This window comes from Saccopteryx bilineata, chromosome 6 (genome assembly GCF_036850765.1).
Source record: "Saccopteryx bilineata isolate mSacBil1 chromosome 6, mSacBil1_pri_phased_curated, whole genome shotgun sequence".
In the NCBI taxonomy this organism is placed as follows: domain Eukaryota; kingdom Metazoa; phylum Chordata; class Mammalia; order Chiroptera; family Emballonuridae; genus Saccopteryx; species Saccopteryx bilineata.
This window is the reverse complement of record NC_089495.1, coordinates 207,856,959-207,870,190: the sequence shown is the minus strand read 5'-3', so window position 1 is coordinate 207,870,190 and position 13,232 is coordinate 207,856,959. Positions and strand designations below refer to the sequence as shown.

The window sequence follows — 13,232 nt, the reverse complement described above, 5'->3', positions numbered from 1 at the left end:
GGGTCCTTCTTTCCTCTGGATCCCCCACCCTGGGGTGGGGGCTGCCAGAAGGCCCAGCCTGCGTGGGAAAGCCCAAATGTCCACCTTGCATTTGAGGCCACTAACCGGCCCACTCAAGCTCAGTGCCCTCTTCATCAGAGCTCACCACTTCTCTGCAGGGTCCCGAGCCTGGCAGCCTTGCCTCTGCCAGAGCCCAGCAGGGCTCGTCCAGGAATGGGTCTCCCTGAGCTCCCGAGGACGCTGGCCCCCGAGCCTCCTTCCTGTGACCGTCCATCTCAGCAGGGTGCTGGGGGTCTGCAGTAGAGGCCCCGGGGTCCCACCTCACCCCCTTTCCTGGACCAGCACACCTACCCCCCCCCCAGCTGCAGTTACTCTTGGCTGCTACGTGCTTTCTCTCAAGAGTGGCTCTCAGCAGATAGGCCCTGCCCTGCCGGGAAATGTCTGGAAGGTTACAGGCTCCCCAGCCAATGACTGGCTCGCACAGGGCACAGAATCATGGCCTGCTTGCCTCCAGGCGGGAAAGGACAGCTCTGGTGTCCTTCCTTCTCCAGGGCTCCCTGCGGACCAGGCTGAGGTTGGACGCCAGCTGAGGCCCTGTCCTGGCTGAGCACCCCGAGGCCCTGTCCTGGCTGAGCACCCCGGGCCCTGTCCTGGCTGAGCACCCGGGCCATGTCCTGCTTCCTTCCCTCCCTCCTCCTGAGAGCACCCCACAGCAGCCTCCCCCTGAACCCCTGGGTCCAGGCTGGGCTTCTAGGAAACGCGACCTAGGACGGAGTCTTTGTACAAATATTGCCGAACTCTAGACCAGAGGGCAAGGGCCACACAGGCTGGGGCAAGAACTGAGGAAGCCAGGCCGGTGGGGGTGGCAGCTCGGACAGGGGTGGGGGAGGGAAAGGGCAGGGCCGCGGGGAGCTGGACGTCCCTGGGCGGGCTCACCTGCTTGGACATGGAGTCAATGAGCCGCACGTAGAGGTCCTGCTCCGTCCGAAGTCCTGCGGGCGGGCGGGAAGGTGGAGAGGGCGCGGTGTACGGGGAGCAGCTGCGGCCACCGAAGAAGACAGGAGCACGCTCCACACTGTCCCCAACTGGGGGCGGGGGCCTCCTCAGCCCTGACACTGACCAAGGCAGCATGTGTAGCACGGGGCTGGGGACCCAGGGCACCGTGGGCTTCACTCACCGTTGTTATACACCAGCCGGAGTCGGTAGTGGATGCCGTTGTTCGTCTTTTCAGCCCCTGGTTCCTACGGGGCCGAGACGGGGAGGATGCTCCCAGGGACCCCTCCCCCAGCCCTCTCTAAGCCCCCCCTCAGGGACTCCCTCCCCCCAGCCCTCTCTAAGCCCCCCCTCAGGGACTCCCTCCCCCCAGCCCTCTCTAAGCCCCCCCTCAGGGATCCCCTCCCCCCAGCCCTCTCTAAGCCCACCCTCAGGTACTCCCCTCCCCCCAGCCCTCTCTAAGCCCCCCCTCAGGGACTCCCTCCCTCCATCCCTCTCTAAGCCCCCCCTCAGGGATGCCCCTCCCCATCCCTCTCTAAGCCCACCCTCAGGGACTCCCCTCCCCAAGCCCTCTCTAAGCCCACCCTCAGGGATGCCCCTCCCCCAGCCCTCTCTAAGCCCCCCATCAGGGATGCCCCTCCCCCGGCCCTCTCTAAGCCCACCCTCTCTCCCCCTTTCCATCCATTCACCCCACCCCACCTTCTCCACTCCTCCACCATCTACCCTCTCATCAGCCCTGTGTGTGTGTGTGTGGGGGGTCCCTGACGCCCTGCTGCCCCCCACCCCCCCATGCTCTGTCCCAGCCGAGCCCACGAGCCTCTCACTCGGTCCTTTTCCACGAAGTCGATGAAGGCCGTGCGCTCCACCTCCACGGGCTGCCCCTGCCGGTCATACATGGCCAGCACGAAGTGGAAGAAGTTGGATTTCCTGAGGTTGGAGGGAGGCTGCTTCTCAAAGTGTGCTCTTGCCAGGCCCACGCCACTGCGGGAGGAAAGGGGCTGGGAGCCTCGGGAAGGGCTCTCAGGGAGGCAGACCCCGCGGTCTCCAGGGACCAGGACCAGGCGGTGGGGCAGGCGGGGACTGGGCTTGGCCAGCCAGGATTGGGTGCTGCCAGGGTGCAGAGGAGGACGCGGATGGTGGTCCTGCCTTGAGAGCCATGTGGACCAAAGTCCCACCGCGGACAGGCCACTGTGACAATGTCTGCCGTATTCATCACAACAAGATTTTCTTCATCTGCCTGACCAGGCGGTGGCGCAGTGGGTAGAGCACGGACCGGGGATGCTGTGCCTGGCTTAAGCACAGGATCGCTGGCTTGAAGCCTGAGGTAGGTGGCTTGAGCCAGGGGTCACTGGCTTGACTGGAGCCCCCTGAGTCAGGGCATATATGAGAAAGCAATCAATGAACAACTAAGGTGCTGCAACTATGAGCTGATGCTTCCCATCTCTCTCCCTTCCTGTCTGTCTGTCCTTGCCGCCCTCACTTAAAAAAATAGAAAGGATATTTCTTTATAGGATTTAAAATCCATATATTCAGCTTCCTGGGAAGCCACACTATCTGGGGTGTCATGGGCTTCGGAGGTCTGCTGTGGTTTTACTCACAGATGACAGCAGATACATAAAACAATACAGTAAAATGGAAACTGTTCTTCCTCTTGAAAGCTGGCTTGGGGGCCGCAGTGGTCCCTGTGAAATGTAGGATTCAGAGGCAGACGGGATGGGTCTTTTTTGTCTGGATCGGGAAGGGGAGGAGGAGAGGAGTCACTGACGGCTCTTCCCTGCCCCGGTATTTTTCTACACTTGTTCCTTTTTCTGGGGCAGCAGTTTTCAACCAGGGGTGCCCCGGTACACTGGTGTACTGCAAGGCTTTTTTTTTCTTTGTATTTTTCTGAAGTGAAAAACGGGGGCAGCTGACAGACTCCCACATGCACCCAACCAGGATCCACCCGGCATGCCCACCAGGGGGCAATGCTCTGCCCATCTGGGCTGTTGCTCCGTTGCAACCAAAGCCATTCTAGCGCCTGAGGCGGAGGCCATGGAGTCATCCTCAGAGCCCGGGCCAACTTTGCTCCACTGGAGCCTTGGCTGCCCGAGGGGAAGAGAGAGACAGAGAGGAAGGAGAGGGGGAGGGGTGGAGAAGCAGATGGGCGCTTCTCCCGTGTGCCCTGGCTGGGAATCGAACCTGGGACTTCCACATGCTGGGCCAACGCTCTACCACTGAGCCAACCAGCCAGGGCAAAAAATTTTAAAACATATACTAACTTACCTGACTATTTTAGTCAGGGGCACTGACTTCTTTTCTCTGAGGTTGTCAGATTAAAAAATGACAACAGCCAACACAACAATTGCTACCCAGTATGAATGAGCCAAAATTGTACCTCTTTTTTTTTTTTTTTTTTTATCAGATCAGCACAAAGTATACTTTTTGGTGAGTCACAGGATTTTAGTAACTAGTTTCTGTGTGCCACGAGAGGAAAAGGGTTGAAAGTCATAGCTCTGGAGACACCCTTCTCCCTACTTTCCTCGGCCTCCTCCTCCTCCTTTTCCCCCAAACCCCTCAGGCTACGCTCCTTTCAAGTTCAAGCCGTGACACCCCCACCCCCACCCCCACTTCCCATTTACCCAGAGTCAGGGAGCCCAGAGAGGGCGCTGATCACAGGCGGTCCCTGTTTACTGTTGATGAATATGCTAATGAGGCAGCAACCCTGACTCCTCCCTCTTGTCCCCAGGACTGCTTAGTGGGGAGAAAGCTCCCTGGGACAGGTCCCCGGACCACCTGGGAGGAGGAGAGGGCAGAAGGGGGGCGGGCTTGGGCTTGCAGAACCCTCTCAGATGGCTCAGCCCTTCCGTGGGTCATGGAGCCCAGGAGAGGTGGGGGAGCTTTCGGACAGCAGGGAGCCAGGGGGCGGAAAGAAGTGGGTCTTAAACAGAGGAGGGGTGGGGTGGACGCTGGGCAGTAACGCAATCCCCTAGACCAGGGGTCCCCAACCTTTTTTGGACCACGGACCGGTTTAACGTCAGAAAATATTTTCACGGACCGGCCTTTAGGGTGGGACGGATAAATGTATCACGTGACCGAGACAAGCGTCAAGAGTGAGTCTTAGACGGATGTAACAGAGGGAATCTGGTCATTTTTTTAAAAAATAAAACATCGCCTGACCTGTGGTGGCGCAGTGGATAAAGCGTCAACCTGGAAATGCTGAGGTCGCCGGTTCGAAACCCTGGGCTTGCCTGGTCAAGGCACATATGGGAGTTGATGCTTCTAGCTCCTCCCCCCCCCCCCCCCCTCTCTCTCTCTCTGTCTCTCTCTCTCCTCTCTAAAATGAATAAATAAAATAAAAATAAAATAAAAAAATAAAACATCGTCCAGACTTAAATATAAATAAAACGGAAATAGTGTTAAGTTATTTATTCTTTCTCTGCAGACTGGTACCAAATGGCCCACGGACCGGTACCGGTCCGCGGCCCGGGGGTTGGGGACCACTGCCCTAGACCACTCAACATGCTCTTTCTACACAGACACCCTTCGACTTCTCAGGCCAGGAGTCAAGTCGATGTTGGTTTGGGCTTCCTCTCCCATCCGTCGCTCTTGGCAAACATCGGTCAGTCCCAGGTCCCGGCTGCCTGCTGGACCAAACCAAGCTCCCTTCACAGGGCCCACCCTCCCCACAGGAGGCGGTTCTTGGAGGAAGAGGCCGGGTACCCCTGCCTGGGGTCTGCGGACACTGGTGCTGCCAGCTGGGGAGTGTGGAGGGGCTGCCCTGCCTCCTTGGCCTGTGCCCTACCCCACAGTGAGGACGGTGCCACCTGCTCTGAGACCACCCAGCACCATCCTCCCTTCCTCATGGTATTTAGTGGGTCTGAGAGCAGGCTCACACCCACCCATCCATACAAAGCAATCAACAGGACAGAGGCCGCCGGGGTACATCTACCTCTGAGGCAGGATGACTATTCTGAATGAACAACAGAACAATGTAGCAGCCCCAGATCCTGCAGACCAAGAGAAGACGGCAGAATGGGCAAGCCCCCCCCCCCCCGGCTGGGCACACTCAGACCAGGGCTCCTCCTGGTCTGTGAATGTCTCTGATTTGCCCTGTTCAAACCCCTGCCGGACATGTGAGAAGATCAAGGCATGAGAGAGAAAGTTTTGCATTAAAGACAACCTAGTATTCCGACGGACAAGAGACCGAGCGTGATGTAAGGATCATCACATCAGCAAGAGCACCAGAGGCTGGTCTGGAGTGTGCCTTTCTCCTCCTGGCTCCCCCTGGCACCTCCACACCCCCCCCCCGCATGCAGCAGGTGACCACCCTGCCTCCCTGAATGTAACTGTATGCCCCAAACTGTATGCCCCTCAGAAGGGGGAAGGAGAGGCCTTTGCTTCTCTCCCCATGGGAATAGCAGATGCTCTGGTAATGAGAAAACAAACCACAATTAAAGAACAGAAAGGAGACTGAGAGATACATCCAAACAACTCAGAAGAGAGCCACGGGGGAGGCAGAGAGGTCTGGAGAGCCCCCTGGGTTTATGACCCACAGCTGTGTGGCCCGTTATCTGCTCCTGCGGGGGGGGGGGGGAGGACACGACGGGACTTAGAGACAGGTGGGTGTGGCTGACAGGGTGTGTCTCTGATGCTGTGCTCACCAAAGGGGGTCCACCCAGGTTTGGAGTGTGGGGAGAAACTGCAACAATGTTTACTGATGTGAATCCCTTAAGAAAGAAGGGAGGAGCCCTGGCCGGGTTGGCTCAGCAGTAGAGCGTTGGCCTAGCATGCGGAGGACCCGGGTTCGATTCCCAGCCAGGGCACACAGGAGAAGCGCCCATTTGCTTCTCCACCCCTCCGCCGCGCTTTCCTCTCTGTCTCTCTCTTCCCCTCCCGCAGCCAAGGCTCCATTGGAGCAAAGATGGCCCCGGCGCTGGGGATGGCTCTGTGGCCTCTGCCCCAGGCACTACAGTGGCTCTGGTTGCAACATGGCGACGCCCAGGATGGGCAGAGCATCGCCCCCTGGTGGGCAGAGCGTCGCTCCTGGTGGGCGTGCTGGGTGGATCCCGGTCGGGCGCATGCGGGAGTCTGTCTGACTGTCTCTCCCTGTTTCCAGCTTCAGAAAAATGAAAAAAAAAGAAAAAAAAAGAAAGAAAGAAGGGAGGCAGGAGCAGAGCCCCTAAAGTCTGGAGAGGCAAGTGTTCTGTTCGGGTTTTCCCAGAAGCAGAACCCTCCCTCACATGCGGAGTGTATGTGGGAGACAGTCCGGGAAACACGGGCGGGCGTGGGGAGTGAGAGAGTAAACAAAAGGCAGCGTAGAAAGGGCGCATGATGGAGAAGTTGCCACTCTGAGCAACGGCAGCTCAATCCCACCGGGAGCTCTGCCAACAGTCCCAGAACAACTGCTTTGTAGTTATTGCCCCAGAAGGCTGGCTGGGGGGTGCAGGGAGCTGGGGTATTTATCCACCGACCCCAGCCAGCCATTGGTTGAGGGTTTCTAGAATACTTCTCAGATACTTCTTCCAGCCCGACGGGTTAGCGGGCACAGCCGAAGGAAGTCTTGGGAAACAGATACTGGGAGAGGAAGCCGACCCTTATGGGTGGGGCGTGCCAACCACCACCGGCGTGGTGGAGGCCGGCAAAGCTGCAGCCCAAGCGTGGTCGGCCGACAGTCGCAAGCCCCGCTCGCCTGGCACCTGTGTGACCGGGGCCTGTCATTCATTCAGAAACAGCGCGTGCACTTGGTTTCACATCGACGCACAGAACCTGCCGCCAAAGCGCCTTGTTGTTGCTTTTTTCCAGACAAGTGCAGCTGAGTGATGAAAACAGCCACATGAACCCCTTTTTGTAAGACTCCAAAAACGAATTACCCATTTCGCTTAAAAAAAAAAAATAAGAAAAAAGAGATGGTTTTCAACAAAATGTTCAGGACACCTTTCCCATCGGCTCCGGAGTGTGCCGGGCGGGGCCGTGGGCCACGCGCTCCTGAACCTGCGAGGAGAAAACGCTCCTCTTCTGTTCCCGCCACGGCTCCCTCACCCCCTTCCTGTCTTCTGTTCCCAAACAGCCCCAAAGTGGCCAGCGACCCCGACAGGAAGCTGGAGTCCACACAGCTACTCTGTGGTGGGAGGACACACCTGCCTTTGTAGCGAGCGTGGCGGGAGCGTGGGCTTCCTGAGTCCGAGTCGACACCAAGGACTGCCTGCCCCTCGCAGCCCGGGCCGCGCGGGTGGCCGGCGCTCCGGCATACAAGGGGTGCGTACGGAAACATGCCAGGGAGGGGACCTGCTGAGTTGTACGGCTGTCCTTGCTAGGGCCACCCAGCTGTCCCTGCAGGTGCTCCTTTCCGAGAGGCTGGGCAGGACGCCTCGGGGTCCTGCCCGCAGAAGCCGCTGGGCTTTGCCAGGACTCTGCGTAGTCCAGACAACGCCGCCCTCACAGTCTCCCCCTCACAGTCTCCGCTCTGTACTCAGAAGGCCCCTCGGGGTTCCTCACAGCCTTGACTACACGGTTATTATAAACACCAGTAATTTAAAACAAGCATCTCCAAACCACAGAGGACGAGAGGCTGAAGCCGGAGCTTTGCCCCCCCCCCCCCACCACAGAGATGCACCCTCGGGTCTCCTCCTCTCCCGGGCCCACGCGGAGTCCTGCTGCTTGACAGCCGGGGCTCTGAGCAGTGCCTCGGCCTGGGCCTGACCCGTCACAGACCCCCAGATGTCGAGGACAAGCCCAGAGGCCATCAGCAACGGGGAGAGGCTCCTTTTTTGACCACCCCCCGCCACCTCAGAGGCGGGAGGGAGCAAAGAGTGTATGTCTGCTGCATCTCAGCCCTCGTCTCAGAGCCCCCTCGGGTCTCTGCTGTATCCTGCTGTCCCTTGCCCTATCCTGGCACGGTTCCCTAAGTGCCCCTCTTCCTTTCCCCAGTGTCCCGGCTTCCTCTCAGCGTCCCCCTGGCCACCACTCTCCCCCGCGCACGTTTCCTCTGGGTGCCTGGGACTGCTGGTAACCGTCAGGCTGGGCCTGGTCGTCAAGGTGTATTGGCCGAGCCCCGCCCAGCCCGACCTCCCAGGGCCTGGCCCGTGCCACAGCCCGGGGAAGACAGCAGCAGCAACTTGCTGAGACACACCCGCCTGGACCACGCGGGCAGAGGAGGACCCGGCGGGCAGAGGCACCTGCTCGGAACCTACGCCCAGACGGGTCCCTCTGCTCCGGCTGGGGCTCTGATCACCTGCCCCAGGAAGCTGCTTCAGCCACCAAAGTCCCTAAACAAGGGGAGGGAAAGGACCGCCCACCCTGCATCTCTCTCTCTGCCCACTCCCTGGCTACCCACCCACAGGCCTGTCTGCCAGGCCCCAGGCTGAGGAGCGGCTATTAATTATTAAAGCAAACAAAAGCATTTCCTAGCAGGGAGGCCAGACTGCAGCTGCTTACAGGAAAGGCGGCCCCAGCTGCTTGCCCAGGCCCTGCAAGCGCCAGGGAACCAGCTCGCGGGAAGGGGGGGCGGCGGCTGGCCTGGGTCCCCCGGGGGTCTCCCCAGGCTGGGAGTCACACCAGGAAGAACAGCTGCTTCTGTGCTGCACTCTAACAAGAGGATGTGGGTCCTGAGGGGGAGCCCGGGGAAGGTGGGCTCGAGTCGAGCCGGGATAGCGGCCTCCGAGATACAGTCCCGTTGGCCCACAGTAGGGACGGTCAAGGCAATGACCAAGGTCCCGTGCAGAGTCCCCCACAGGGCAGACAGCGCCAGTCCTCTGCGCCAGCCTTCCCTTCCCTTCCCTTCGCTGCTGCTTCCCTCTCTTGCTGAGAACTTCCCTCCTATTGGCGGAGTCTCCTGCACTGGCCTTGGCTCTGGGCCTCCTCCTTCTCTCCGGCTCCGGGAAAACCTGGGCTTTGTGAAGCTGAGAGCAGCAGCTACTCCAGCACCTGGTTCCTGGAGTCAGGCAGATCCCGGAGACAGGCTGGCCCAACAGAAAGTAATTTGGGAACCTCTTTTTTTTTTTACTTTTTTGTGACAGAGACAGAGAGAGGGACAGATAGTGACAGACAGGAACAGACAGACAGGAAGGGAGAGAGATGAGAAGCATCAATTCTTTGTTGTGGCACCTTAGTTGTTCATTGATTGCTTTCTCATATGTGCCTTGACCGGGGGGCTACAGCAGAGCAAGTGACCCCTTGCTCAAACCAGTGACCTTGGGCTTCAAGCCAGCGACCACAGGGTCATGTCTATGATCCCTTGCTCAAGCCAGTGACCCCGCGCTCAAGCTGGTGAGCCCACACTCAAGCTAGCGACCTTGGGGTTTCAAAGTTGGCAACCTCAGGGTTCCAAACCTGGGTCCTCTATCTCCCAGTCCAACACTCTATCCACTGCGCCACCACCTGGTCAGACTGATTTGGGAACCTTCTAACATGCATGACTGCTTCCTTGGGCCGAGGCTCATCGCCCCGCCACTGACTGCTCAAGCCGGCACTCGTACTGGGGACACAAGGAAGAACAAGCCACCACCCTACCCCCCCACACACACTCTACAGGAAGAAACAGGCTGGCAGGGCAAGGAGGCTCAGGAGAGGCAGGGCACAGCTGATGCTGTTCTGTGGCGGGCATTCTTCGTCGGCACTGAGAGCCATCCCCCTGAGTTAGGTGGTGGGGGGGCATGGACAGGGCAGGTACTGGGTAAGCCTGGCGGGTGTGTGGGAGCTGGGGATAGGGGGGTCATTTCAAGAGACATTGCTGGGTGACAAGTATCCCACAGAGGCTGAGAGGAAATTTGGGGTCAGACTGTGATGGGTCTTAAGGAGGCCAAATAGCTGGGAAGAAGTGGGGGTCACTGACTTTTTTAACTGGCGGGGGACACGATCAGAGAAAAGTTCTTTGGAAATACTGCTTTGGTCCCGGTGCACGGCAGATGATTTGGGGCAGTGGTGAGGCTGGGCTGGGCAGGAGGAAACCAGGGTAGGTTAACGCTCAGCCAGCGAGGAAAGTGGCAGAGGGCCAGGGCATGCATGGCATCTCGAAAAGCTGGCTGTGGAGAGCCTGACCTGTGGTGGCGCAATAGATAAAAAGCATCACCCTGGAACATCGAGGTCACTGGTTCGAAACCCTGGGCTTGCCCGGTCAAGGCACATATGAGAAGCAACTACTACAACAATTGTGGGCTTCCCTGCTCCTCCGTCCACCCACCTTTTTTCTCTCCTCTCTCTAAAAATCAAGCCTGACCAGGTGGTGGCGCAGTGGATAGAGCGTCGGACTGGGATGCGGAAGACCCAGGTTCGAGACCCCGATGTCACTAGCTTGAGCACGAGCTCATCTGGGTTGAGCAAAAAAAAAAAAAAGCTCACCAGCTCAGACCTAAGGTCCCTGAGCAAGGGGTCACTCGGTCTGCTGAAGGCCCACGGTCAAGGCACATATGAGAAAGCAATCAATGAACAACTAAGGTGTTGCAACAAGAAACTGATGATTGATGCTTCTCATCTCTCTCCATTCCTGTCTGTCTGTCCCTATCTATCCCTCTCTCTGACTCTCTCTCTGTCCCTGTAAATAAATAAATAAATAAATAAATAAAAATCAATAAAATAAACTCTTTACAGAATGAATAAGTAAAAGTTGGCAGTGGACACTGAGATGAGGAATAGGACACAAAGGGAACTTCCAGAAGCCTTGATCACCAGGTGGCTATGAGGCCAAGGAGAGCATCATAGACAACCGTCAGAGGCCAAAGAGCCTCTGGTGGTGGTGGTGGGGGGTGGGGAATGGAGGAAGGGGGTGCTCCTGGGAGGCAGAGATGCAGCCAGGCAGAGGCTGACGAGGGAGGCGGGGATGGGAAGGAAGTCTTGGTTGTTGCTGTTTTAATTTTTTTTTAATCACTTTATTTGTGACAGAGACAGAGAGAGGAACAGACAGACAGGAAGGGAGAGAGATGAGAAGCACCAATTCTTCGTTGTGGCTACAGCACCGAGTGACCCTTGTACAAACCAGAAACCTTGGGTCCAAGCTGGTGAGCCTTGCTCAAACCAGATGAACCCGTGTTCAAGCTGGTGACCTTGGGGTTTCGAACCTGGGTCCTCCACATCCTAGTCTGATGCTCTATCCACTGTGCCACCGCACAACCACTGTGCCAACCACTGGTCAGGTGGTTGTTGCTGTTTTAATTCTTTTTTTTTTCTTTTTTTCTGAAGCTGGAAACGGGGAGAGACAGTCAGACAGACTCCCGCATGCGCCTGACCGGGATCCACCCGGCACGCCCACCAGGGGCGATGCTCTGCCCCTCCAGGGCATCCCTCTGCCGAGACCAGAGCCACTCTAGCGACTGGGGCAGAGGCCAAGGAGCCATCCCCAGCGCCCGGGCCATCTTTGCTCCAATGGAGCCTTGGCTGCGGGAGGGGAAGAGAGAGACAGAGAGGAAGGGGGGGGGGTGGAGAAGCAAATGGATGCTTCTCCTATGTGCCCTGGCCGGGAATCGAACCCAGGTCCCCCGCACGCCAGGCCGACGCTCTACCGCTGAGCCAACCGGCCAGGGCCAAGGTTGTTGCTGTTTTAAGAAAACCTGAGCACAGGACCAACTGGCGACTGAGAGACAAACAGGAGAGAGGCTGGGCTACCTTGGGAAGAAACAGGAGGAAGGATTAGCCTGCTCGCCTCGGGAAGGCAGTGGCCCAGGGTCAATCTAATATGGAGGAGGGGGCTTCCCAAGCTGTGTCCTAAGAAGAGTCATTGAACTTGGAGAGAAGGAGCCCCAGACTGATGAGATGCCCCTTTTCAAAGCTGGGAAGCCTTCTGAGTCCCAGCCATGTGTGCGGCCTTGGGGACTCAAATCTGACCCCCTAAACAATAGTCAAGACCCCCCCATATGAAGACAAGGTCGCTGGTGGCCTGACCCCCTGGAAGAGCCCCATCCCCAGACTTCTTCCTGAACCCACACAGGCTACGGGGCACTGACTGCCTCCTTCCCATCTCCTTCCCGCACCCACCCCGCTGCCGGGGGCAGGGACGCAGGGGAGGGTCAGAGAGAAGCAGGAACCTTAAGCCCCCCCCCCCCCGGGCCCCACTGCAACACTCTCTCCACTATTTATTATAAGGAGCTCTCACCACACAGCCAGTGGTAGAGAAAATGATGGGGCCGCATGTTCTGACCTGTGGTGGTGCAGTGGATAGAGAGCCAACTTGGAACACTGAGGTCTCCAGTTCGAAGCCCCGTGCTTGTCTGGTTAAGGCACATACAAGAAACAGCTACTATAAGTTGATGAGTTGATGCTTCCCACTCCTCCTCTGTCCTTTCTCTCTCTCTCTCTCTCTCTCTCTCTCTCTCTCTCCTTGCTGACCATGTCAAGTTAAACAACAACAACAAAAACCCAGAACCAACAGAAAAACAGGCAGGATACAGAACTGTATGCACGGCACAGGAAAAAACATGGTAAGGAAGAGAAAGATGGGAAGGAGACGCATTGAAATCTTGACGGCGGTTGTATGAGAGGTGGGATTGTGTTTCCTCTTCTCCCACTTCCTGGAATACACTTCTATCACGAGTGAATTAATTCACAGGCCAGCCCTCTTCTCTTCCTGAGGAGATGAGCCCCGGAGAAAGGCCTCCAGTGCTCCCTCGGGACAGTTACGCAAGGACCGGAGTGCGGTGTCACTGGTTCAGACTGAGCGTGAACAAGGTGTGTGCGTCTGTTCAAGGGTGAGTGAGGTTGGGGTGCCATTGGGAATGGTGTCCCCTGGACAGGACTGGGGATGTGAACGTAGGGCCTGTGGGTCAGGCCTGCCCTGCCCTGTCCTGGCAACCTCCCGCCAGAATCCCCATCCGGCTGCTGGAGGAGCAGCTGCACAGAACTCAAGGAAGCCAGGCTTTCGCCCTCCCAGCTCTCTGCAGAAGCATCACCTCCCCAGCCCTACCCGCCTCCTGCTCACAAGTAGGGATGGATACAAAACGCCGCGCGCCCAAGCGTTGTGGGAGGCAGGTCAACACATCTTTATAAACTTCCTTTCCAAATCCGAGAATTCCTCTCCCACCCAGCTTCCCTGCCCAGACTCCGGCGAAGGAGTCGGAGTCGGAGGAGATGGGCGTGGGTGCTGGGTTCCCAGGGACACCCTGCCTCCCGCAGGGCCCACCAGAAAAACACCTTGGGAAGAGAGGCGGGACAGAAGCGGCCCTGCCCCATTCCAGCCCCCATCATCCTAGCCAAGCCGACGGCCCACCTCATCTTTCCCCACTCTCCGGCCCCCTGCCTCTGCTCCAGCCCCGCACGCCCATCCTCCAACTCTG

The 13,232-nt window shown here is 58.0% G+C and overlaps 1 protein-coding gene across 4 annotated transcripts in view; it reads right to left on the bottom strand.

Moving 5' to 3' along the window:
* The window catches only part of EBF4 (EBF family member 4), a 43,995-nt gene that overhangs the window by 29,300 nt on the left and 1,463 nt on the right, over nucleotides 1-13,232 (bottom strand). For 3 of the 4 annotated variants that reach the window (XR_010726176.1, XM_066236510.1, XM_066236512.1), the window contains exons 3-5: nucleotides 1,818-1,974; nucleotides 1,178-1,241; nucleotides 937-992 (exon numbers count right to left, since the gene is read on the bottom strand). Coding sequence is in view for 3 of the 4 variants with exons in the window: in XM_066236510.1 (XP_066092607.1) it covers nucleotides 937-992; nucleotides 1,178-1,241; nucleotides 1,818-1,974 (277 nt within the window). In the remaining variant the exon portion in view is untranslated. Of the gene's footprint in view, nucleotides 1-936; nucleotides 993-1,177; nucleotides 1,242-1,817; nucleotides 1,975-7,109; nucleotides 7,306-13,232 lie in introns of those variants that run through there. The other variant, XM_066236513.1, reaches the window with a different exon arrangement.